The sequence below is a fragment of the Sciurus vulgaris genome, assembly GCF_902686455.1.
Source record: "Sciurus vulgaris genome assembly, chromosome: 11".
Classification (NCBI taxonomy): Eukaryota; Metazoa; Chordata; class Mammalia; order Rodentia; family Sciuridae; genus Sciurus; species Sciurus vulgaris.
The window spans coordinates 75472392-75498088 of record NC_136472.1 but is presented as its reverse complement, the minus strand read 5'-3'; the positions used below and the strand labels follow the sequence as shown (position 1 = coordinate 75498088).

Below are 25697 nucleotides of genomic sequence, written 5' to 3'. Positions count from 1 at the left end.
GCCACAGAGCCTTCCTTCTGCCCTTCCCTGAAAGCCTTTGCCCCATGCTCATCCATTTTGGCCCCTGGTTCTCATGCTGGTTTCTAGGGTACAATGTGTTCTCTTTGTACCCAACTCTCAGCTTCTTTGTGAAATCCCACTTTAGGCAGGACCTGATGCAAGGCTCAGAGTATAATAGGTGTTAACTAAACTTATTGGCTTGGTAAAAACTCCCATAGCTTCGTACCTGCAGCTGGTGTGAAGACAAGTCAGATATAACCTGGATAATGGGCCAGAAAACTTTATTCAGAAGCTGAGCTAGTCTGGGACCCCAACCATGTACCAGACTCCATGAACATGCTCTGCTCCCTTCTCTGTTCAACTGTGACCAAAGTTCCACTACTGCATTTTATTGTGCAAGAAGCCCATTTGTTCTGAGTGTCTCTCGCCAGGCCATGAACTCCCTGGGACAAGGATCAGAGATTACTTCTAGGTGGATGGTGTCTCCCATGCCAAAAGTGAGTGCCTCTTAAGAGTTTCCTGTGGTTAGAGGGTGTAGCTGTGGTACAGCTCAGTGATTCCCAAATGTTGATCTGACTGCTTCAGCATCACCTGGACACGTGTTAAAGATTCAGAGGCCCTTAGCCTCTCACTGTAGGCTTTTATATGCTTGACAGTGCTGGGGTTCCAACTCAGGGCTTCGTGTATGCTAGGCAAGTGCTTGACCACTGAGATACCCAGGCCCTCTATTTTTTAAATCTATTGCTTACCTATCCTTTCAAATGTTACTTGGATTTTATTTTTACATTTTGTTAGCATACAAAATGCATCTTTTTATAGCTTGTTTTCATTTTTTTAAAAAACAAAAACTTCATCTTATGGGGGAAAAAAATTCAGATGCCCAGGGTCCACCCCAGGTCTCCTGAAGTAGGGGCAGGGCAAATGGCAAGCTAGACTCAGCCTTTCCCCTCTTCCAGTGAGGCTCATCTGGGATGCATTCTGGCTACCATGAAGGTTACTTATGCTACTCCAACTTATTTCTACCTTGCAGGGCTGCGAGGACAAAGTCCTTAGCATGGTGCTGGGCGTAAGGAAGTTCTCAGAAAATGTCACTTCGTATTGCCTTAGGAAGCAAAGTCCCAGTCCTTAAGGAGCTTCCAGTCTGGTGGTGGACAGACACATTTGTAAAGAGAGCCAGTACAAGGCATGGTCTCAAAAGGACTTTAAAGCATCTTTTAAAAGTGCTCTCCTGGCCTGGGGGTTCAGCTCCATGGTGGAGCACTTGCCCAGCCCAGCACGTGTGAGGCCCTGGGCTCAATCCTCAGGACTGCCAAAAAAAAAAAAAAAGATTTCCCTTCAGCCCTCTTTCTTAGGCAGTGCCTGTGACGAGGCAGCTCCTGTGGCCCACCTCACACAACAGTCCACACTCCCAGACCCCTGCGATGGCCTCCGCTTGCCCTGTAGGCTAGTGGACTTAACAAGTTTTCAACCCAGGGTACCACCCCGGGTGCTGACTCTCAGGCAGCTAAGGAGACGCCCTCATCAGTGAGATGCTGGCACACAAGTGGAGGATGAGGGCATGGGAGCAGGCAGAAATGGAGTTCTAGGACCAGGGAAATCTCTGGAAGAACAGAGTATCGGAGTAGAAATGGCGTCCTGCATTCTAGGCCAAACTCGTTGTTGTCACCATGAGTAAGGTACAGCTGTGGGCTTCTTTTCTCTTTTGTAAAATGGTGATGTGCTATTTATTCGGTTAAACTGCATGAAGCTGAGTGACCAACACCAGCGATTGCATATCATTCTAATACCTACCACAGAAGGTGGGTTGTACCTGGCTGCTGGGAGCCCAGGCAGCGGTGCTGTTCCATGAGGATTCCAATCTCAGGGCCAGCCTCGCAGCCCAGCTCAGTCTGTGGCCTGGCCACACCACGCAAGCCCTGTTTACCTGCCCCCACTTCTACGCCAGCAGTCAGATCAGCGGTCACCATAGTCACCAACAAACCCACTCAATAACATCTCAGATGCATTCACACGAAAGGGTTTTAAAGGCTTTGACCTCACCTGACCCCACCAAAGGCCAGGGCAGGGAAGCAGAATCAAGTCTGCTACCCCAGCAGGAAAGGGAAGCGGAGGCTCAGAGAAGGAGAGGCATGTGACCTTGCCAGGGCAGCATTAGGCCCTGTACTCTCTCCCTCAGGGAGGAAGGAGCAGGCCACCAGCATTCCTCACAGGGCTGGATTACCCCGCTAGGCCCTGGAGGAAGGGATGGCCTGTCCACACTGGCTCAGGCCCCAGAGAGAGCTGCCCCACGCCAAAGCAGCAGCAAGCAGCAGCCCTCCTCCGTCGGAAGAGCCTACACTGAAAGCATGAGACCAGGTTCTCTCATTTGGAATCACCAGGTAACCTTGGGTGAGTTCCTGCCTAGCTCCTCAGCTTTCTCACTTGGAAAATGGGGGCTGTTCTGGGCCTGCCACTGGGCTGGGACAAGGTCTATAAAAGATGAGGGCCAGACCAGTGGTGAGTCTATTATTGGACGATCTGGCAGTGAGGGGAGAAACAGACATGGTGTAGAGGAGACACACATTGCTGATCTAGCTGATTCTACAAGGAATTTCCTGCATTAGCCCTCCCTGTCAACTTAGTGTTTCCACCGTCTCTCCCCTGAGCTCCAGCCCCACCCAAGGTCAGCTCCTCTTTCCTCCTTGCCTGGACTAGTGCAGTAGTCTCCTAACCCATTATCTCATTCCCTCCCTCAATCCGCCCTCCAATGGAGGCTTGTGTCTGGAAGAGAACAGAGCACAGGCTTTGACTCTAGTTCAGACACTACCCCTTTGGTGGCCACAGCCATGGAGGTAAGTGCTTTCTCATCTTTCTGAGCCTCCAGACTCCAAAACAGATATGACTACTTGGCCACCCCTTAGCCTTTCCCAGTGAGCATGCCTGTTCCACCCTCACCCTGCTGGCACCACAGCCTGGGAGTCCCAGAAACACCCAGAACTCCCCAGGGCTCACTGTTGGCACACAGGAAACCCACAATCCCTTCCCAAGGCCCAAATCCCTTTATCAGTCTTTCTCGGATGACCCTTGGTGTTTCCACTATGTGCCATCTCCATCACCCACAAAATACCCAGTTAGTGTGTGTGTGTGTGTGTGTGTGTGTGTGCGCGCGCGTGCGGGAGCGCACCTCTACAACTCCACACCCTGGACCCAGGGTAGCCTTCACCACTCTCCACAGTTTCCAAAACCCACAGACTAACCTCATGATACCAGGAGCTCCACCCTGCCATCCCCTTCGAGACACGGTCCAAACTCCTGAGCCTGACATTCAGCCCCATCTGAAATACCATGGGACAGGGATGGGCCGAACTCCACCCTGTTCAGAAGCCACTCGGGAAACGGGTAGTGGGCTTTTCTTGATGTCCTCTCTGCTGGAAAAGGGCTTCTCCCTCTTCTCTCCTGGCTCATTGTGGCTCATCCTGCAATGCCCAGCTCACACGCCCCTCCTCTCAGAGGCCTTTGCTTATCCTTCCATGATTCGAGGCTCTGAGCTCAGGCCTCCAAGGCCCCTGAGCTTCTTTTATCCTTCTGCAGTACAACTGGATTCCATGTCTGTGCTTCCATTGGTAGGAAGTATGTCTACTCCCCCTCTCTGTGCAGTGCCCAGGATAGGACCAAGCTCAGAGGTGTCTGTGAAGGTGTCCCAAGTGGCTGATGAGAGATATGTGACAATGAGATGAGGTAAATCCAAGAACACAACCAGAAAAGTACCTTCCAGAGTCAGGCCTAACCCTGGGTCCCCTTAGCTGCCCCCTCCTCTGACCAGGCTTGGACTTGCATGTCCTTAACCCTGAGAATCTTAAATATCAGCCAAGAAAGCCCCTATGGAGGTCACTGGAGCGGGCTGAGAGAGGCTTTAGCCATTGTAGAAACACTCCAACCAAGTCGGAAGACAAGGGAAAAGAAAACAAAACAAAAAACCTATTCCTGGTTAGCCCTCAGGTCAAAGGCGCACAGAACCTCCGCGGCAGGGGGAGAGGGGTAAGAGATCTTGCTCATGCCTCCCGAGCCCGCCCCTGCTCAGCACCTACAGTGGAAGAGCTCATTTCGTCTCCTCTAGACCCTCACAACCAGCCTCCTCCCTCTTTGGTCGCTCCCGGGTGTCAGATCTGGAGGGGAGGGACACCACTTCCCTCCCACCGGGAAGTGCCCTCCCTCTCTGTCCCTCCAGGCATCAGGGCAGCAGCGTCTCTCTAGGTATTTTATAACTGAACTCCTAGTCAAGGCAGCCCTGGGAAGGAGCCCTTCACCCTACTGTGGGAGCCCTTGTCTGGCCCAACAAACTGCCTCCTGGAAAGAAAAGGGGGAAAAAGGGATTTACTGGCAAAAAGCAAGTGCTCTTTTATTGAAGGGGAATGAGAGAGAAGGGGGCTGGAGCAGCTGTTCCCTGCTCAGGAACACACCACTCACCCATTCCTGTGGAGGCCACCCCTCGCAAACCTCTGGCTGCCGCACCCCCACCCCCATTCCAGGCTTTCTGGAAGGGAGGACACCAAGCTGCCACATCAGGTCTCCAATACGCAAGGGCCTTTATAGATGAAGTACCCCAGGTCCAGGATGTTGAGAATAGCAGAAGTCTATGCCAAGTAGTGGTGGCCTCTGCCCACCCCCAGCCAGTTTGTGCCCCAGCTCAGCCCCCTCTCTCCGATTATATCAATGCACCCCTGTCTAGTCCAGGCTGGAGCCCCCACGAAAGGCTGGAGAGCTTATGGTACTGTGCGAGACTACTCTCAGCCCTGAAGAGCTAGACCACCTCAATATACAACTGATGGAAGAGGAGGCTGAGGCCCAGAGAGGGGTAGCTACTGGCCCAAGGTCACACAGCGAGGCCCAGGATGCACTCAGACCTCCCGCCTCCCAACCCCAGGCTCGCAGAGCCCTACAGGCAAGTCCGGGGCTTTTGAAACGTCAGGGTACAGGCGCCCCCCCATCTCCCCCACACACATTCAGCCCCCTTACCTCCCGGACCTCAGCGGGCCCTACCTCAGAACCGGCTCCTGGGCGGGGTGCTCAGGCCGGGCAGGACTAGGCTGGGCCAAGCTAGGTCAGGGCGGGTCCTCTACTCCCCCCAGGGTGGGGTCGCCCTCCGCCAGGTCCCAGACTGCAAGGATGCTGCTGCCACTGCAAAGTCCAATCTTCCCACCCAGCTCTGCACAACCCTGTATGGACCCCGGCAGCCCGACTCTGCAGCGCGGCCCCGGGGCTGCGGGACGAAGCGGGGGGAGGGGCGAGGTGCGGGAAACAGGGCGGAGCCGAGCGGGGGCCACTCCGCGAGCCGCCACTCGGGCCGCGTCCCCTTTAAGACCAGCTGGCCTGTGCGCCGGCAGGGGCGGGGCGGGAAGCTGGGCGGACCTCCGCAGGCCCTCCTGGGAGGTGGAGTCCGCGGCCCGCGCGCTGGGCCCTGGGAAGCGCAGAGAGAACTACAAGTCCCGAGCGCGGCGCGCAGACCCGGGGACGCCACGCCCCTGGGCTGGGCCCCGGCCCTCCGCCCCCTCGCAAAGCTGCGCTGGCCGCCCGCGGAGGGAAGGTTGCAGAGCGAGGGCAGGAGGTGGGTGCGGTGCGGGCCAGGGCGGGGGGCTCGAGACCCACAGTGAGGGACGCGGGTCCCTTGGGGCACCGTCTTACCATGGAAGGTCACCTACTCCAGCCTCGCCGTTCGCATCTGTGAAATGGGATGGCTACGCCTGTGGCTGCGGGGGAGGGGCGCGTTTCGGGTTGAGGGGGGCGGGGATGTCGAACTATAAAGAGGGGCGTGGCTGGTGGGAGGAGCTAGGTGGAAGGTGATGGTGGGAAACCCCGGATCTTGAGGGTCGGGACTGTGGGAGGAGTCTTTGGTAGGTGGGGCAAGGAGAGGCGGAGTCTCTAGGTGAGAGGGGGGTCTCAGGTCAGAGCGGAGGGAGTCACGGGTTGAGGAGTGTGAGCTGAGAAAGCCATCGAGGCAATCCTGCTGTTCGGACTGGGTGGAGGGGCATGGCGAAACGCGCAGAGACACGAAGATACAAGGGACCCCTCCCAGCTCTGGAGAGCCCAGGGTGCGCAGCGCTGTTGATGTGAGCGAGGGCCTGTGGCTGCACAGCACCTTCCTTTCCTTGTGACTAGAAATAAAGAGCCCATCCCTTAAGCTCAGTGCGTCACACACATGATCTCATTAAACTCTCACACCCTGTAAAGACAAGACGTCATCATATCTGTTTACAAGTGAGGAACACAGGCCAGAGGGGAAGCGACTTGCCCCACACTCAGGAATCCTTGCTTCAGAGACTTTGGTTTTTTCCTGTGCTCCAGAGAGGCAGAGGTTTAGCCTGGGGTGGGTGGTAAAGTTCTGATGCCCTGCCTTTCACAGTTTCTTCAGCAGTACCAGTTCTCTCAACTCTTCAGAATGCCAAGCCATGGCATTGTGAGGATAGAATGAGGAGACTGATTTGAAAGCTCCTTATAAAATTATCTTTGTTAGGAGAAGGAGGAAAGCCACAGGGAAAGAATGGTTCCTGTGGGGTGCTTGTGCCAGAAGAAAATCACGAGATGAAGCCGAGAATGAGCTAAGAATGCAAAGGAAAATTCTAGAAGAGGATGGGGGATGGTGGTTGTTGGGACCGTGCACCAAGTGAAAGAATGCTTTGCTGTGCAAGTACAGCAGTCTTGCCAGGACAGGTGTCTTCCTACCTCTACCCCAGCTTCCCCTTCTCCTGCCCTAATGGGCTGCTCACTCCAAGGTACCTGTTTCAGCTGAGTATAGGAAGCACCTTTTTCTGCTTTGTGCAGCAGCCTGTGGGCTTAAAAGATACAGCCTGGAGTTGAGCATGGTGACACATACCTGTAATCCAAGCTGAGGCAGGAGTTTCTTGAGTTTTGAGGCCAGCCTGAGCAACATAGGCAACCTAGTGAAACCCTGTCTTAAAAAAAAAAAAAATGTGGGGCCAGACGCAGTGGTGCTCACCTGTAATCCCAGCAGCTTGGGAGGCTGAGGCAGAAGGATTGCAAGTTCAAAGTCAGCAAAAGTGAGGCACCAGGCAACTCAGACCCTGTCTCAAAATAAGATGCAAAATAGGGTTGCAGATGTGGCTCAGTGTTCGAATGCTTCTGACATCAATAACCAGTACCCCCACCCCAAATAAAAAAGTGGGTGGCAGGAAAGGGCAATGTCTCTACATAGGCCCAAGGGCTGTAAGCCAGAGTTTATCCTAGGGATAACTAAATAAGGTGGAGAAATCTCTGTTTATTGGAAGACACATTACTCACTAAGCACATTACTCACTAAGCAGTGACATCCTTGAAATTTACTTGACCATGTTCTGTCCATTCTCCTACGCAGTGGAAACTCTCCTTGCATTTACTTCCAGATGGTCAACTGGTCCTTGCCCCATACCCTAGATTCCAAATTGAAAATTCAAGAGTGTATTTTTAAAAAGTGTGTGTGTGTGAGAGAGACTGTGGGTTGAACTCAGGTCCTCATGCATGCTAGGCAAGTTCTTTACCACTGGGCTGCATCCCTATCCCCTTTTTCATTTTGAGGCAGGATTTCACTGAGTTGCCCAGGCCAGCCTCAAACTTGTGAACCTCCTGCCATAGCCTCCTGAGCAGCTGGGATTACACATGTGTGTCACCACACCATAATAAGTTTTAAGTTTTAAGAAACCAAGAGAGAATAGATCTTTCTATTGGAAGATGACAGTCGGAGGTGGGTGAAAATGGATCTAACTAAACGGGGAGAAATGTTCCCTCTCTCCTAACCCATCTGTCTTTGGGGATAGAGGTAACATTCTTAACCTCAATAAGGCTGCCAGGCAACCATCTACTTAAATTGACTGTGGTAAGGAGTGAGAATAAAATGCTCTGAAGATAAAGAGGAGGAAGAGTTCCAGTTTGGCAAATGGAAATTCTTCCCAGTCCCTGCAGAGGGGATGGTAGATGCCAAATTGCAGAGGCAGGACAGGGCCTGGCATTGTCCATCTACGGAGCAGGGATATAATCATGTCTACTTCACCTATAAGACAACATGACTAAAGTACATGGCACGCAGTTACTGCTCAGTCAACGTTAGCTCTCATTATTACTATTATGGTAGTGATTATGATCATTATCTGCCCAGGAAGTGGCCTGGGGCCACACAGCTAGTAAGCCAAGCAGCGGAGCCTGATACACATAAAGGCTCAGGCCAAAGAGCTTGTACTGTCCTCTATCCTGCAAAGCCCCTCTGGTCCTTTCTGCCAATCCTCAACATTTCTGAGGCCCAAAAGTGACCCTCTTTGTGAACATCCTGAGTGAACCATGGCAGGAGTTTTCTGCATCTGCAGTAGCAGACTCTGGATTCAGGAGGAGGCAAGAACGAGGCCTATGCAGCCCTCTTTCCCCAACCTGAGTCTGGTGTGGAAGACAGGCAGTCTGGTGGCATGATCTCTGTGGTGGTGGGTCCATCTAGAGCGATCACTCAACTTCAAATTCTAAAACTCTTCCAGTTCTGGACCATTTTAGCTTATCCCTGGTTGACTTCTTCACCCTCCAAAATGCAGCAACATTTGGGGACGAAAATTATGAACTTCTAATGCTTTTTTGTAGCAATAACAAATCTGTAGTTTATTGATTCTGGCTATCCATTGGGGTCTGACACTCTGGCTGGAACTTCATGTCTATGGTTTTATGAGGGAGATATGTCTTTCTTCCTCTGTCCTCAAAATATACATTTTTTTCTTAAATTTCCAAGCCTACAAAAAAGATTCTAGCCCTTCACCTAAGTGCACCAATTCACACCTGACCACTTCTTTTACTACATACACACTTTTTTTCCCCTCAACTATTCAAAAGTAAGTTACAGGGCTGGGGAGATAGCTCAGCTGGTAGAGTGCTTGCCTTGCAAGCACCAGGCCCTGAGTTCGATCCCCAGTACCGCTTAAAAAAAAAAAAAAAAGTAAGTTACAAGCCAGGCGTGGTGAATGTCCCTGTAGTCCTAGGTCCTTGAGAGGCTAAAGTGGGAAAATCACTTGAAGCCGGGATTTGGAGACTAGTTTGGCAGCACAGTGAGAACCCATCACAAAAACAAGTTACGGACATTCTGACACCTGGCCCCTAAATTCTTCAGCAGACATCCATCTCCTTATGACATTATCCGGTATAGCCACAATACTGGTATCCTACTTGAGAAAAGAGCAAGTCAGTATTACTAATAAGCAGTTAATACTAAAATGTTTCCAATTGTCAAAAGTATCTTTTGTAAGTCTTTGGTTTTTAAAATGAGATCCAGTCAAGATTCACATATTGCATCTGATTATAGATCTCTAAGTATGTTTGATTACTTCTTTGATGATTAGATTCAGATTCTTTTGCTGTTCTATTGATTAAGGTCATGACAACCTCCTGATATCTCTATTGCAAGGGTAAAATTTTTCTTTTTCCTTTTCTTTTTTTTTTTACTATGTGTGGTACTGGGGATTGAACCCAGGGTGGCAAGTACTCTACCACTGAGCTGCATCCCCAGCCCTTGTTTGGTTTGTTTGTTTGTTTGTTTGTTTGTTTGTTTTTGGAGTCTGAGTTGCCCAGACTGGCCTCACATGGAATCCTCCTACCTTAGCCTCCCTAGTATCTGGGATTATAGGTGTACATTGCTGCAGTATCCAAATTTTACTCTCTTGTAATTAATAAGTAAATCTGTGTGGTGGTTCTTAGAGACTGTAAAATTTGGTGTTCCTGATAACCTTCCACACCACATCCACTGATGATTTTTGCCTAAATTGCAGCATTGAGGGTTGCAAACCAGTAATTTTCTAATTCTACCATTCCTTTTATATTTATTTTTTATATTTATTATTTCGTATTCTTTTTTGTAGGGTGACTTTTTCCTTTCTCCCCTATCTTCTTTTTGTAGTAAGATGGACCCATGATTTTTAAAAATTTAATGCGCTATATAATCCATTATCATTCTTTCTGGTACTCAGATTATCCTTAATTTGACCTTCAGGCTAGCTCTTTTTTTTTTTTTTTCCCCCAGTATTTTTTTAGTTGTAGGTGGACACCTTTATTTTTATTTATTTATTTTTATGTGGTGCTGAGGATCGAACCCAGCGCCTCACGCGCGGTAGTCAAGCTCTCTACGAACCCAGGGCCTTGTGCTTGCAAGGCAAGCACTCTACCGACTGAGCTATCTCCCCAGCCCTCTGGTTTTTTATTGTTGTTTTGTTTTGTTTTGCTTTTGTGTATTCATGTATTTTCCTGTCTTGGGGCTTTTTGTTTTAGTTTGGTTTTGGTACTAAAGATTGAACCAGAGGTGCTCTACCACTGAACTTACATACCAACCCTTTTTATTTTTTATTTTGAGACAGGGTCTCACTAAGTTGCCCAGACTGACCTTGAACTTGCCTCAGCTCCTGTATAGCTGGGGTTACAAGTGTGCACCACTGCACCTGACAACTATGTATGTATTTTTTTACCCAACTTCATTAGTCTTTGATTACTTCTTTTCTATCTGGTAGGAGGTGTTCCAAACTGACATGGAACTTTTTTCTATCAAAGTTTTTAAATTGTCTCGAAATCATCAGTTTCTCCAGGAAGCTCTGGTTTTTTTTGTTTGTTTGTTTGTTGGTAGGAGATGATATCTAGAAAGGAAAATCCAGGGCCTGGTGTGCTTATGACTCCTGAGTATCATTTATAGGCTCTTTAAGTGAGAAGAGCCAGGAAATGGGAGAGAAAATTGTCATTACTTAGTAGGTTTGTCATTTACAACAGCTGATCGACACTGATAGTGTGAAAGGGGTAGACTGTATTCAAAGTAGCTTCATTCTGGAAGTAGTGTAGTTCATTATGGAAGTGGGCAGTAGTGGAGGGAAGGAGGAAGTTGTACCAAAGGAGCCCGTGAGTGTTCAGTGAGGCCCTCTGTGGCTGAGTTTAGCTGCCTGCCGAAGACCGGGGTTGGTGAAGACGCCAGGTTGCCCCCAGAGGACTTGTTCTCTGAAGGATCTCCAAACCTGGAACCTTCCACAGTTTGTGACTCTGAGGTCAAGAATGTGCATGAGGGGCTGGGAATGCAGCCTGGTGGTAGAGCACCCAGGACCTAGCATGTGCAAGGCCCCAGATTTGATCCCCAGCACCTCAAAAACCAAGAAGAATGCACACGAAGCCCTGGGCAAGTGATTCATTCACCCTCTGAGTCTGGTTCAGGTTGTCCATGAAGTAAAGATAATGTGGCCCGTCCTGCCTGGCTCCCAGAGTTATTGTATGATCAAAATATAATTTTTTTTATTTTTAAGAATTGTCATCAGTCTCTTCATATTTATTATAAAATTCCTTCTCTTTTTCATTTTCTTAATACCACAGTTTGAATGTCATTGTTATATAATCTAATGTATTACACTAAGATATTGCCTCTTTTTCAGCTATTCTTAGGATTATCACTCATTCTTCCAGATTCATGTTTTAATATTTTAAGTCTTTGATAAAAAAAATACTCTTGGGATTTGGGTTAGAACAGCATAACAACCACATATCTATGTATATATAGTGTGCATGTGTAATACTTGAGATTAAACCCAGGATCTTATAAAAGGGAGGCAAACAAACACTCTACCACTGAGCTACATCCCCAGTCTCTTTAATTAATTTTAGAAGTATAACTTTTAATATTTTTTGTGTTCCTCTCAGAAACATCATAGGTCTCTATTCAAGTTGTTTATGCTTCTGAAAAATATAGTGTGTGTTACTGGTTAGGATACAGACTTTAGACAGACCTCACTTTAGAAATCCTTTTTTTTTTTTTTAAAACCGGGTCTTACTAAGTTGCCCCAGGCTGGCTTTAAACTTGTTGCAATCCCCCTGCTTCATTCTGCCAAATTGCTGAGATTACAGGCATACACCACCATGCCTGGGTCTCACTCTGGATTCTAAATCTGTCACCTCTAGTTTTGTGATCTTAAGTAGCTGCCTTCATTATTCTGGACTTCAGTTTTATAATCCTAAAAAACTGAGATGATAATCATACCTACTTCACAGCATCAGTGTGACTTTTTAATGAAATAATCTACAGGAAAATGCCTTACCTGGCTCAGGCCATGTCCGAAGTACTCAGGAAATATTGGTTTTTTTCCCCTGGCCATTATTTGGGTCAGAATCAAGTGTTTGAGATGACAGGTGTGAGAGCACCTGGCAAGAGGTAGGAGGGGTACAAATGATGGACCTTCCGGGTCTCCTGCTATGAATGACCAAAGAGGAGTGGCATTGTTCAGATCAAAGACTTTGCAGTCACACAAGCCTAAGCTGACATCCTGACTCTGCGGCTGCTTTGGGCAGGATACCTAACCTCTCTGAGCCTCAGTTTCTCCTTTGTAAAGTGAAGGCAGTACTTTCCTTGAAGTAGTGTTACGGAGCTGTTGGGAGCTAACAGATAAGGCACCCAGCACCAGCTTTGCTACTCAGTAGGCGCTCAGCATTAGCTACTTCCCTCATGAGGCCCACAGGGACTGAGGGAGCCAGGACATAGTAGTAATCTCTAGAACAATATCTTGGACACCCTTCCCTATAGGACAACTCTTCTCAAAGATTTCTATTTTCTGTGACACAATTAGAGGTTTCAAATGGCAATTTTCAGGCCCTAGATGTAATTGCCCCTGCCCAGTGTGCCAGGCTGGGCACCTTCCCATCGCAGCTGCAACCCTAGATCCAGGCACCCTGGCCTCCCGCTTCCATGCCAGGTGCACAGTAATCTGATTTGACACTGATGGTTTTCTCAGGGAGGCAGATGGGGCTGATTTTCCAGTCCAGAAGCAGACTAGAACTTTAGAGTTACCTCTTGGAATGTCGACTTAAGAAAAATTACTCATTCACACACAGTGGTGAGGTTTAACCTCTACTTCCTGGTTGGTTGACATTCTCATTCATCTTTTCAAATCTGACTTTTACAAACCTGGCTTCTTGTGTTTTGCTGCTTTATCATTAGATGTCATGGGCTGCTGTTGAAGTAGAAAGGTTTTAGACCACTTGGTAGACTTGCCCTATGTCAGCTATGGAGGAGCTCTGGGCCATCCTGGAATTTTGTCCCCCTGTCCTCTGATGCAAGTGGACAGAGTCCTAGACCAGCAGTGGACGACTCCAGTCTAGTCTAGTTAGATGATAAGGGGATATGTGAATCTCTTGCTCACATTTCACATTGGGGTCCTATGGAGGAAAGGGAAATAAGAGGTTGAACTCAGACCTGGGTTCAGATATCAACTCCACCTCTAACTAGGTATGCAATCTCCTTTCTTTTCTGAGCCTCAGTTTCCTCATCTACAAGATGGAGATGATAATAGGAGGGCAGATGGCTTCCTTGTACTTGGTTATTGGCTGAACTATAAATTAAACCGATGTAAAATGGATCAACAGGCGAACACCCATTTTAATCGTGTACACACCTCAGATATGACTAAAAGAAGCACCAGGTCATTGATGTTTATACAGCATCCTGAGCAACAGAAAGGAAGAGTCACTTGGGACTTCTGAGAGTGATTGAGATAAAATTATGGGATGGTGAGGAGAAGAAATGGGTGCTCAATAAACACTGGTGTTATGCAGAGAAGTCTCTCAGGTGATAAAAGTCGTCTCAGAGGAGTTCTCTTCTTGGTACACTTCGGTTTGCTAATGAAAGTTTCTAGTATAGGTGTGAATTTCCTTAACAGAGGGAAGCTTGTCAGATGTCATGTGTCTGAGCGTCTACTCCTGTGTCTGCAGTTTCTCAAAATAACCAGCTTGAAATAATCAATGTGCCACAGAGGAGGTGGCATATTTTAGTCTCTTGCAGCCATTTTGGGGGATGGTTTGTCCTGGACCCTAACAGTACCCATCTCAAAGTGTGGCTATGAAAACATCGAGGTAATGCATGGAAAGCATCTAGCACAAAAGAATCATTCTCTGTGTGTTTCTATATTTTTTATTAAAAGCAGCTATGGGACTATAGCTCAGTGGTGGAGTACAAGCCTCACATGCACAAAGGTCCTAGGTTGGATCCCCATCACCAAAAATTTTTTAAGTAAATGGTACCAAGTGTTAGGTGGCACTCAACAGATGGTAACCACTGTCCTGCCAACAAGCTACAGAGCAGTGAAAAGCCTGCTTCGGGAGGTCCAGAATTTTTTGAGTCATTACAGTCACCAGTCTTTCTGAGTCTATTTCCTCATCTGCCCCACAAGGGCAGAGGAGACTGAAACCTCCTCACATTTCAAGTTTTAAAGGGTTGATGAGTGCAAAGGCCTTGGATTGTAGTAAAAGGCTTCCGTAGATATTCAGTTTCTCCCTCTTAGCTTAAGACAAACAAAAAAGGGGGGCTGGTTCATGGTGCAGGGAATGGATATCAGAGCCTCATGCATGCCAGGTAGGCAGTCCACCACTGAGCTACACCCCAACTCCCAAAACTCCTTCCTTTACTCTCACACCAACACCAAATTAGTAGGGCTTTTCCCCATACCTACTAATTCTGTGACACTGTCCACCTGTGCATAGACACCACAGGTTAAGGGCTCAGTCCAACAGGACAGTCCCCCTTCAGTGGCCAATTCCAAATCTAGGTTGTCACCTCTGATTCACACCAGCTGGCTATAAATCCAAGGTTCCTACCACCCCCTCTCAGATTTGATGATTTATAAGAACAGTTCACAGCACTCAGGAAAGCAGCTTGCTTACTGGACTCCTGGTTTTCTATGGAAGGATACAACTCAGGAACAGCCATATGGAAGAACTGCACAGGAAGGGCATAGTATGGGCAAAGGGCACACAGCTGCCATGCCCCATGCTCTGCCCTGTCAGCACGTCCAGGTGTTCACCAGCTTGGAACCCTGTTTTCAGTTTTTATGTAGGTAAGCCAGGCATGGTGGAACCTGCCTGTAATCCCAGAGAAGGCTGAGACAGGAGATCACCAAGTTTGAGATCAGCCTTAGCAAGACTGTCTCAAAATTTTAGAAAGGGTTGGGGATGTAACTCAGAGAAAGAATGCTCCTAGGGCAATCCCCAGTAGCCCACACACACACACCAAAAAAAAAAAAAAAAAAAAGAAACTTTGTGGAGGCTTAATCATGATACACATGGTTGATCAAATCATTTGGTCATTTGTGATTAAGTCACTTTCCAGTCACTCTGCCCTGGAGATGGGGATTGAAAATACCAACCCCATAATGGCTGGTTGTTCCTGGGCAGCCAGCCCCTAATCCTTTAACAAACTGGTGTGATTGATTGGTTGGCAGGGACTGTTATGAATAACAAAATATGCTCCTTTCATTGGTCACAGTGACCCAGGCCTGTAATCACAGCAGTTGGGGAGACTGAGGTAGGAGGATCGTAAATTTGAGGCTAGCCTCAGCAACTTATTGAGATCCTGTCTCAAAAATTAAAAGGGCTGGGTTTATAACTCAGTGGTAGAGTGCCCTGGGTTCATTACCTAGTACTGCAGTGGGGGAAAGAATTTAAAAATTCTCCTTTCACCTTTATTTCAGAAACTGCGGATAAAACCAGTTATTATAATGAAGTTCCAATAGCTTTTATTATTTAGGACTTTACAACAGTTTAGGAACCCTGAGAGCTGGAGACTAAAACCAGCTCTCCATTTCTTCTTGTGTCACAGTTTCACACAGCCCCTGCCTGCAGTGCCACCAGCCTTCCTGTGTGCTAGGCAATGGGACATGTCGCCGCTCTCAGATCACAAACTAAGCATTGGTTTTCCATTTTTGTTTTTGTGTTTTTCTCTTATCATTTTGGGACTCAGAAAACAATACCCCCAAAGTATGGCACTTCGGCCTGCTGACTGCTTGGAATCAGGGAGGGGCTTTCTCTGAAGATCCCTTATCTGACTAAAGACAAGGAATTGTCATGAGTCCCTTTCCCAGGAATCTCATCAACCAGGGAAGATTAATTGAATCACAGAAGAAATTGAAGGACACCCAGACAAAGTGTCACAGGCTGTCACCCATTCTTCAAGAACTGTTCCTAGACAACTTCCATTACCTGAGAGACCCAGTCTGCATAGCAGTACCACCTTTATGTTCCACACAGTTGTCTTCTGTCCCACAGCCCTCGTGGCCGCCCTCCCAGAAGCCCCGAGCCGCTTTTCTTTCCTGTTGCTCAGGGCACTGTAGAGACTTCAGTCGTCCAAACTTCTATTCTCCCACACATATACGCTTAATTAAAATGTTTTTTTCTTGGGTTAATCTGTGTACTATCAGTTTATTTCATAGAGTCAATAATCTGACCTTCAGAGAGTGTTTTTTTTCTGTCCCCTATAATCACAACCCATGATGTATAAATATATTTTTATGTCATGATCCAGTTCACTAATGCCCACACTCAAAAGTTCTAAGCAGTATTTGTGATATATGACCGGTAACAATACATTCACTGTACTGATTTCATGATTCATTAATAGGTCACTACCTTCATTTTTCCCCAGTTTTTTTTTTTTTTTTTGAGACAAAATTTACATACAGTAAAATTTTTCCTTCTCAGTTGTATATTTATATGAATTTTGATAATATACAGTCATTTGACCACCATGACATCAAGATACCAATATCTTTTCCCCAAACCAGCCTCTTGCTGTGTTCTGTCTCTATACTTCTGCTTTTTCCAGAAGGTTCTGTTGTTTCATTTTTGTTTGGTGGGGGAGTATTGGGGATTGAACCTAGGGGTGCTTTACCACTGAGCCGTATCTGCAGTCCTGTTTATTTAAGAAAGACAGGGTCTTGCTAAGTTACTTAGGGCCTCGCTAAATTGCTAAGGCTAGACTTAAATTTATAATCCTCCTGGCTCATCCTGAGTCACTGAGATTACAGGTGTGTGCCCCCGCTTCCAGAAGGTTATATAGATAGAATCATGCAACATGTAAATTTCTGAGACTGGCTTCTTTCACTTAAGGTAATACTTTTGGAATTCATCCACATGGATGAGAGGGGATGTATGTGTGTGGATAATATACATTGCTGAGTCATGTTCCATTGAATGCATATACACAGTTTATCTATTTACATTTTGGTTTGAGCAATTATGAATAAAGCTGCAATCACAGACTATTTTAGTACTGGGGATTGAACTCAGGTGTTTTACCAATAAGCTGCATCCTCAGCTCTTTTTATTTTTTATTTTGAGCCAGGGTCTTGCAAAATTGCCCTGGAACTGGCTTCAACCTTGCAATCGTCCTGCCTCAGCCTCCAGAATAGCAGGGATTAAGGTGTGTGTCGCCACATACAGCTTACATACAGGCTTCTGCATGGACATAGATCTTCGTATCTCTGGAATAGATAGATATCCAGGAGTGAGATCACTTAGTTGTATGGCAGTTGTTTCCATGTGGTAGAACCATTTTGCGTTCTCAGCAGCATATCAGAGTTTCTGTTGCTCTATACTCACTAGCATTTGATATTGTCAGATTTTTTTAGATAAGCCATATTCATAGGTACATAGTTGTCACTATAAGGGGGTCCAAGATCTCTCCAGAGGCAGAGGAGACCTGTACTCAGAACTTCCATGCTCTTGACACGTCATAGAAAAAGATTTAAGGATGCATCAGGTATGAGTAGCAAAGCAAGAGGCTTCTTACAAAGGGACAGTACACACTAGCGAAGGAGCGTGCAGGGGAGGAGCCAGAGTGAGTCACATTGCCTTGGTCTGGGTTCTAACATTAATAGAGTGGCTAGGGGCCTGCACTAGAGGGGGAGCCAGGGTGGGGTTACATAATTTTGCACCAGTTTCTCTTGGGCTTGCCCTTCTATGATTTAATCCAGCTGCTTAGTTCCTCCAGATGCCTTGTGGTTATCTTGTGGTTTTTGCTGCTTTCATCAGCCAGTCGGCCAGCTGCTGGCAAGATGCAGGGTGGGTTGCTTGGGAGTTGTTTTATATTCCAATAGTTCATAGGCATTTCTCTTTGGAGACGCTGCTCTCTTTGTATCCCTGAATTCCTCTCTCCTGGTGTCTAGTCGTGGTTTTAATTTTCATGTCCCTAATGAGTAATCATGTTGAACATCTTTTCATATTGTAACTGTTTCAAGATTCCGTCTGCTTGCTACTCAAAAGCTAATACTCAGATACAAGTGTTGGTGGGAAGGAAAACAGGTTTACATTCAAGGGCCAGCACGCCGAGAAGATGGAGGAGGTTATTGTCCCCCAAAAGAGACCGTCTTGGGGAACTCAGGTACATCTGAGGGCTTTTATAGAGAGGGACAGTGGGCAGGAAGGCTAAGCGCTGAACCAGGTCATTCATCCAGGGTGTGGCCTTTTCTTCTTTGGCTAGAACATTGCAATCATCCTGGGCCTCCTGGGACTAGTTCCTGTAATTCTTTAAACAAACACATTACTTTACTGCAAGTTAAGCATTGTCTTGCACATTCTGATAAAAATTGAAGGTTACCAGATGTTCTGGGTTCTAAAAAGCTAAAGAAAGATTATTTAGCAGTTCACATCTTAATTATTTAGGTGCAGCTTTTATTTAGAATTTAGAATGCTGAGCAAATGTAGGGGAAGTAACTCTACAAGGACAATTTGCAAAGGAGTGATCACTGTTACAATGTCATAATTTGTCATACACACACACTTTTATGAAGCATTTGTTCAGATCTTTTAGACATTTTTAAATTGTTGTTTTGTCTTACAGGGCTGGGAGTTGAACCAGGGCCTGTGTATGCTTATGCAGCTGCTCTGCCATTGACTTATATCCCCAGCCCTTGCCCATTGTTTAACTGGTTGTTTGTTTTCACGTTGTCATTTATATTTATCTGACTAATCCTTTATAAGATAGATATTTTGCAAATATTTTCTCCCAGTTTATATCTTATTCTTTCATTCCCCCCCCCCTTTTTTTTTTTTTTTTTTTGGTACCAGGGATTGAACTCAGGGGCACTCAACCACTAAGCCACATCCCCAGCCCTATTTTTTATTTTAGTATTTTATTTAGAGAAAGGGTCTCACTGAGTTGCTTAGGGCCTTGCTTTTGCTGAGGCTGGCTTTGAATTCTCAATCCTCTTGCCTCAGTCTCCCAAGCCCCTGGGATTACAGGTGTGCACCACTGGACCAATTCATTTTCTTTCTTTTTTTCTTTTTTTTTTTTTTTTTGTGTGTGTGGTGCTGGGGATTGAAACCAGGGCCTCGTACATGCGAGGCAAGCACTCTACCAACTGAGCTACATCCCCTGTCCTCATTTTCTAAATGGTATCTTTTGAAGAGCATTAATTTTTCTTTTGGATGAATCTAGTTTATTAGCTTTTTTTTTTAATCATTTATCCCTTTTGGGTCCTACTCAAGTCATCTTTGCCTAACCAACCCAAAATCACAAAGATTTTCTATTTTTATAGTTCTGTTTACATTTAGCTCTATGATCCATTTTGAGTTAATTTTTTATATATGGTGCCAGAGTTGGACCGAGCTTCTTTTTCTTCTCCCCATATGAATGTCCAGTGACCTGCATTTTGCTAAAGTAGGGAGGAAAACCATATGCAAAGCAAATCAGTAATGATAGAGTGGTGGGTGCTGCCAGGAAGATTTGCACAAGGTCCCAGGAATCTGAGAACCCTTAACTTTGGGGAGATACAGGGACAGCCTTCTAGAGACTGTGCCTCGTAGGTTAGGCCTTAAAAGTTAACAGTAGAGGAGTGGAAAAGGTAGGAAAGGGTGATATAAGGAGAGCAAAAGCAGGACAGGTGACACTGTAAGAGTGACCCAGTGGTGTCTTCAGAGCAAAGCCTGGAGTGTGTGGAGGGGCAGGGTTGGAAGTGAGTGGAAGTGCAAGGTGGCTTGAGTGAGCAGTGGTGTTTCATGGTGGTCAGTCTGCAGACCAGAATGGAGGGTGGACAGAAGGTAGGGAGCCCACTGAGATTGTAGGCTGCAAAGAGAGCAGAAATGAGGCCTGAGCTCCTAGTAGAGGGGCTCCTACTACAGCAGGAGCTCTAGGGATGAAGACAGCGTCAACATATCTTAGGGCTGCAGAGGTCAATCTGCCTCCTGGCTCTTGGGCTCATGTAGTTACCTGACTGAGAAGAGCTCACAGCAGGGCTGGGGGCAGAGAAATTTTATTAGGCTGTGGTACCCATGGGATACCCAGGTGGAGATGGCCAGGAGATGGCTGGGCATTGATGAGGGCTGCAGCTCAGCAGTGTTGGCTCATTACTACCTGAGTGCAAACCCTCTGCCTTCTCAGGAAGCTCCTCAGACCGCCCCCAAGGTGCCAGTTCCTGCCCTGTCATTATGTCTTCTGTAACAGGGCCTATGGGTTTGTGCTGGTGGATGCTATAGCTCTGTGACAAGAACACAGAGCCTTGGGGACTGAGCTATGTGACTCAGTAGGATGGGGTGAGCACAGAGAGCACACTAAACTGGAAAGAGGAGACCTGACTTCTAGCCGACCTCTTCTCCTTCTGACAATGACTCTCTGCTGGCCTGTCCAGACAAATGACTGGAGCCATCATGTCATGGTAGGGGCAGAAAAGCCGGTGCTCCGCTGCTTTTGCAGGCAGAGAAATGGGAGGTTGGGCACCTACACAAGGATCCCTAGGAATGTCCTATGGCTGTTGACCTCCTCCCCCACCCACAATGTTCTGAGCACTTCAACACTCAGGCCTGGAGATGTGGGGTCTGCAGCCTACAGAACTGTGAGGAAAGGCTGCCCAGCCTCTGATTCAGGAGCCTGCTTCTTCTTTGGAGCTGAGCCACTTCACAGAGCCTGGGCCTGAAATCCATTGTTTTGGAGAGGGAAGAGTTTATTTGGCTTTTTTTACCCCAAGAAGAGAGAGAGACTAAAAACTAGAATATGCAAATTATTATCTAGACAGGAAAAGAGGTAGAGGAGACTACATTCCCAGAAAGAGGGAAATGGAGGAAAAAGGTGGTTCTGGAATCAGATTCCAGATTCTGCCTAACTAGGCCTGAGCCCCAACACCCTCCAGCTGCTGCATCTGAAAGCAAGCCTCCACCCCAGCAACTGCCCCCTTCACCCTTGCCCGCCCCTCGCTATTGGACCTCCCCACTGCCTCACAGCCCATCTGCGCCAGGCCTCTGCTTATGATTTTGTAACTTTGTCATGGACTTATTTCTCTTCAGACACTCCAGATGGTTGATTCCATTCTGCTATATCAAAGTGCCCCATTAGACTGGGAAGGACTCACAAGGGGTTCCCTACCCCCACAGTCGGGTGAGGCAGCTGAGCATCTCCCACACCCAGCATAGCCCCCATTCTCTGGAGAAATGGTGTCTCAATGCAGTCATCTTCAGAAGGCTGACACACGGTGAGAAGAACATGCCACCTCTGCTGGGTAACTCTGGGAAAGCCCCAACCACCACCGTGGACCCCTGGAGAGTATATTAGGCAAAATGTTCTTTATGTGCCAGGATTCTTTTTAACTACTCCCCCAGCTCCTGGCTCATCTGCTTTGTCACTGTACCTTCACTGTCTCTTATCTCCCCGACCAGCCTGGGCTGCTTTGGAGTGGGATTGATTCTTCTTGGTTCCCCTACCCCAGTGTCAGATTGCTGAATATATTCCACAGGTCGGCTCTGGGGAAAGTAGTTGGAAACTGAGAGGGTATATTTCAGTTATACCTAGAACCTTAAAGAGGTTGAAGAAGACTCACCAGCCCTAGACCAAGGCTCTTGAGGTCAGAGGGGGTTCTGTTAAAGAGTAGGTACAACACATTCAGGAAGGGGGTTCTGGACAGAGTCCTACATTTGTATTGACCCTGCAATCCGTTTCAGAGAAGTATGAGAAACTAGATCCAGGAAAGGACATGCCACCAGTAGCCAAGAGCATCTTCATGGCAAGGCACGTTATCACAGGAGCAGGGAGAGTGGAAAAAGGATAGTCCTTTGGAAGTCAGAGGGCTAAGTGACCCATTGTGGGTCAGGGAAATACAGGGAAGTGGCACTAGTCATAGTCATTCATTTTAAATTCTTAGAGAAAAAATAATTAAATTCAGAGACAGCATTGGTACAGAGGAATACTAGACCCAGAGTCATAAGTCTCAAAGTATTGGTTAAATACTAGAACATACCAATCTTTTGGCCGTAAGCATTTATACATTTTTCTTATAAAAAGGAACCTGGGTTTGAATCCTACCAAGGTACTGCCCTTCTCCAAGAGTGGGAATGAATCTTGGCAGTTGTCCTCATCTGCCCAACAGGGATGGATTGTGGTATTGTCTGTGTCAAGAGATGATATGACAGTCATGTAAGCAAATACATGCAAAAGCTGGAGTGTAGCTTTCAGTTCAGGCACTTTCCTTTCTTCCTTTAGGCCAGTAGGGGCTCTCTATTCTCACTGAACATTTGCAAATACCAGTGTAGGCGCCATGTTTCCATAGAATCTGTAGGGATTGGGAACAAAGCTTTGGGTTTCTTCTTCTTGTTTTCTTGTTTTTTTTCCTTCTTTATTTTTTTTTTTTTGTCTTAATTCCCAAGTGAATCTAATGTGCTATATACAGTGTGACAATTGACAGTTATCAGCCATTCATCGAGTATTAATTCGTTAATTCAAGTTCAAGTCATATAAGTTCAATTTAGAATAAGGAGTTAAGTACTGTGTCTACCCAGGTCAGGTTGGGTAATAGTCATTTCTCATTTTCTCTCTCTCTCTAGGACTATTTCCTAGAACCCCAGCCTCCTGCCATGTCTGACCCCATTACACTGAATGTCGGGGGGAAGCTTTACACAACCTCACTGGCAACCCTGACCAGCTTCCCTGACTCCATGTTGGGTGCCATGTTCAGTGGGAAGATGCCCACCAAGAGGGACAGCCAAGGCAACTGCTTCATTGATCGTGACGGCAAAGTGTTCCGCTACATCCTCAACTTCTTGCGTACTTCCCACCTGGACCTGCCCGAAGACTTCCAGGAGATGGGCCTGCTCCGCAGAGAGGCTGACTTCTACCAGGTACAGCCCCTAATTGAGGCACTGCAGGAGAAGGAGGTGGAGCTCTCCAAGGCAGAGAAGAATGCCATGCTCAACATCACACTGAAGCAGCGCGTGCAGACTGTCCACTTCACTGTGCGCGAGGCACCCCAGATCTACAGCCTCTCATCCTCCAGCATGGAGGTCTTCAATGCCAACATCTTCAGCACATCTTGCCTCTTCCTCAAACTCCTCGGCTCCAAGCTCTTCTACTGCTCCAATGGCAATCTCTCCTCCATCACCAGCCATTTACAGGACCCCAACCACCTGACTCTGGACTGGGTGGCCAATGTGGAAGGCCTGCCTGAGGAGGAGTACACCAAACAGAACCTCAAGAGGCTCTGGGTGGTGCCTGCCAACAAGCAGATCAATAGCTTCCAGGTCTTCGTGGAGGAGGTGCTGAAAATCGCTCTGAGTGATGGCTTCTGCATCGATTCTTCTCACCCACATGCTCTGGACTTTATGAACAATAAGATAATTCGATTAATACGGTACAGGTAAAAAGATCCCAGCAACATTGGAGAGGGGGTCCCCAAGAAACTCCATATCAGCCAAGGCTTTGGAGAGTGTCTCATCAGTAATGTGAGGCAGGGTACTAGACTAATCTATATTAATTGCATAGCAGGACTTGATTCCCCCATAATAAAGTCCACCTTTTGGAATCCACATGTCCTCTGAACAGAACCACCTTTTTCTTGCCATTTTGAGCTGGAGATGGGCAATTTATTATGACAAGGGAAGAGTTGGCCAATGTGTGTGAAAGGAGTCCACAGGAGGACCTTCTGGTCAGGACAGAGGAGCAGAAGTTTTCTCATGGACTTCATCTCTGTACCACTAGCCAATGCCTCATGTACCCACATGAAAGAAAAAAGTCCCTGGCAGCAGAAGAGGTGGAGTGAGAAACAAAGGTCCCTTCAGTTTCCCATGACACAAAGTGCCCAGGAGATCCCACCACACCTGCTCTTCTTCTCTAGGATGTGTCCAGGGGCTTGGACTTGTTTGCCCAGGGGCAACCGTATTCGGCTGACTAGGAATGCATTGTTCCCAGCGCTGTCGGGAGAGAGTTGAGCTGTGACATAGCCTAGAGGAGTGAGCATCCAAGCAGGGTTCAAAAGCTGGGGACATCCCTCTGAATGGGACTGAACCTAGGGACTGCTGTCTCTGTGAAAATACTTGGAGCCAGTGTACTGAACGGCACTTCATAGTCCAGCCTGTTGCTTGACTTTTGTAACCCTTTTCCCCAAAATTTGAGGAATCACTGAGACAAACACATATGGATTCTCAGGGTTGGAAAGTATCCAGTGGTTGCTTAGTCCTTCCCCACCCCCAGGACACTCCACATTTGAGGATGAAGACCTATCTTTGAGTACCTCCAAGGGATCGCCTATGGCTGCCTACATACCTCTGGTGACAGAAAGCTTACTGTCCCCATGGCAGCTCCTGTCATAGTTGGACAATACTGGTTATTAGAAAGTTCTTCCTATATTGAGCCAAAATCTCTCCTTCCATTTCCATATGCTAAATCTTGATTTCGGACCTTCCTTCTCACTATACATACATCTTTGCTTCCAAAACAGTCCCCTCAAGAAGCCAAACACTTATTCTGAAGACATTACACAGAATTCAGATTCCCTTTGGGATCTGTCTTTGGAACCAAAGTTAGCTCCCTTCTGCCCTGTCAGTCAATGCCTTTTTGTTATGACTTTGCCTTATTCGTGATCCCCACTTCATCCACCTTCCCCAACACCATAGCTCAGCATCCCTTTTGACCATTTTCAGCTGAAAAATGAAGAGTCACCACTGAGGAGATCCAGAGGAAGGAGACAGGGTCTTGGCAGCATTGTGCAGCAAGGAGCCCAGGAGTGGTCTGAACCATAACATTTCCCTTGCAGTAAGTGTCCAGCCCTTAAGACACTTCTCTCAAGAAGGTGGCCTTCCCATGTTGTAAGTACTGTACTGTGTCTGCTGCTAGCTAGCCCAGGGGCCTCCGGGGGTGCAACCCAGAGCAAGAATCCCCAAGCTACTACTCCCACTCCTGGGGTGATGAGCCTTGCTGGCCTCCGGCTTGCACATTCTTATCCATCCCTAGAGTGAATGCAGCTCTGGGAATCTGAGTCCTTCCCACTGGAGATGGATCCCCAGACATAACCAGGACAGCCTGGTGACATGGCCGTCCATAGCAGGTGGGCCAAGGAAGGGACTCTCCACAGCTACACCCTGAGAGGATGCTGGGCTGTGGACAAGGCCATTCCCTCCTTCCAGAGGGACCAGACCAGTGTTACTCTAGAAAGCCCCTCAAAGAGGACCCAGTTTAGAACAGGCAGCAGAAACTAACCACAGAAAAACAATTTGAAGAAGAAATCTTGTAAATCACCACTGCTCTTTTTTCTCTCCATAAAATTTCCCTTTCTCTGTCTTTTTGGTGCTTCCTAATTCAAGCAGCTTGACTTTAGAGAAAGTTCAGAACCTGTGAAGCCACTAACATGCTATGTGACTTCATGCAAGTCACTCACCTCACTGAGCCACCTCCGTTTCTTCATCTGTGAAATGGGCAAAACAGTAATACATAACCCTACCTACCTCACAGGGCTGTTGTGAGGATCAAATGAAATAATGTATGTGCAAATAAATGGTCAGTGATCATTACTTTGTGTCTGTTTGCAAGGGAGGAAAAAAAACCCAGTCTTGAATCAGACTGACGGGTGCAAATCTTGTCTCCATCCCTTGCTGTGTAAACTTGGCCAGTCACTGAGCTTCCCTGATTTGTCTCCTCCATAAATGAGCAAGTGTAC

General features: G+C 47.1%; 2 protein-coding genes and 2 pseudogenes across 7 annotated transcripts in view; 2 read left to right on the top strand and 2 right to left on the bottom strand.

The window, feature by feature from the left end:
• USP35 (ubiquitin specific peptidase 35) overlaps positions 1-5729 on the bottom strand; it is a 25525-nt gene extending 19796 nt beyond the window's left edge. The window contains exon 1 of one of the 3 annotated variants that reach the window (XM_079105091.1): positions 5662-5729. The gene's annotated coding sequence lies outside the window, so the exon portion shown is untranslated. Of the gene's footprint in view, positions 1-4995; positions 5348-5661 lie in introns of those variants that run through there. The other 2 variants (XM_079105090.1, XM_079105089.1) reach the window with 2 other exon arrangements.
• Positions 1-25697, bottom strand: part of LOC306640671 (coiled-coil domain-containing protein 43-like) — a 436234-nt pseudogene that overhangs the window by 169649 nt on the left and 240888 nt on the right. The gene's annotated exons all lie outside the window — the stretch shown is intronic.
• The window catches only part of LOC306638567 (actin-related protein 3B-like), a 317597-nt pseudogene that overhangs the window by 202161 nt on the left and 89739 nt on the right, over positions 1-25697 (top strand). The window lies entirely within an intron of this gene.
• KCTD21 (potassium channel tetramerization domain containing 21) lies at positions 1309-25697 on the top strand. 2 transcript variants are annotated; one of them, XM_079105101.1, is made up of 2 exons: positions 1309-2388; positions 22594-25697. In XM_079105101.1, exon 2 carries the CDS (start codon positions 22624-22626, stop codon positions 23404-23406), a length of 783 nt encoding a protein of 260 aa, XP_078961227.1. In that variant the 5' UTR covers positions 1309-2388; positions 22594-22623; the 3' UTR covers positions 23407-25697. The 2 variants fall into 2 exon arrangements, with proteins under 2 accessions (XP_078961227.1, XP_078961226.1); XM_079105100.1 differs by lacking the exon at positions 1309-2388 and adding an exon at positions 5521-5584 and having other exon boundaries at positions 22594-25696.

What these genes read in the sequence shown, in the direction of transcription:
- KCTD21 (XM_079105101.1), top strand. Translation starts at nt 22,624, where the DNA reads ATGTCTGACCCCATTACACTGAATGTCGGGGGGAAGCTTTACACAACC.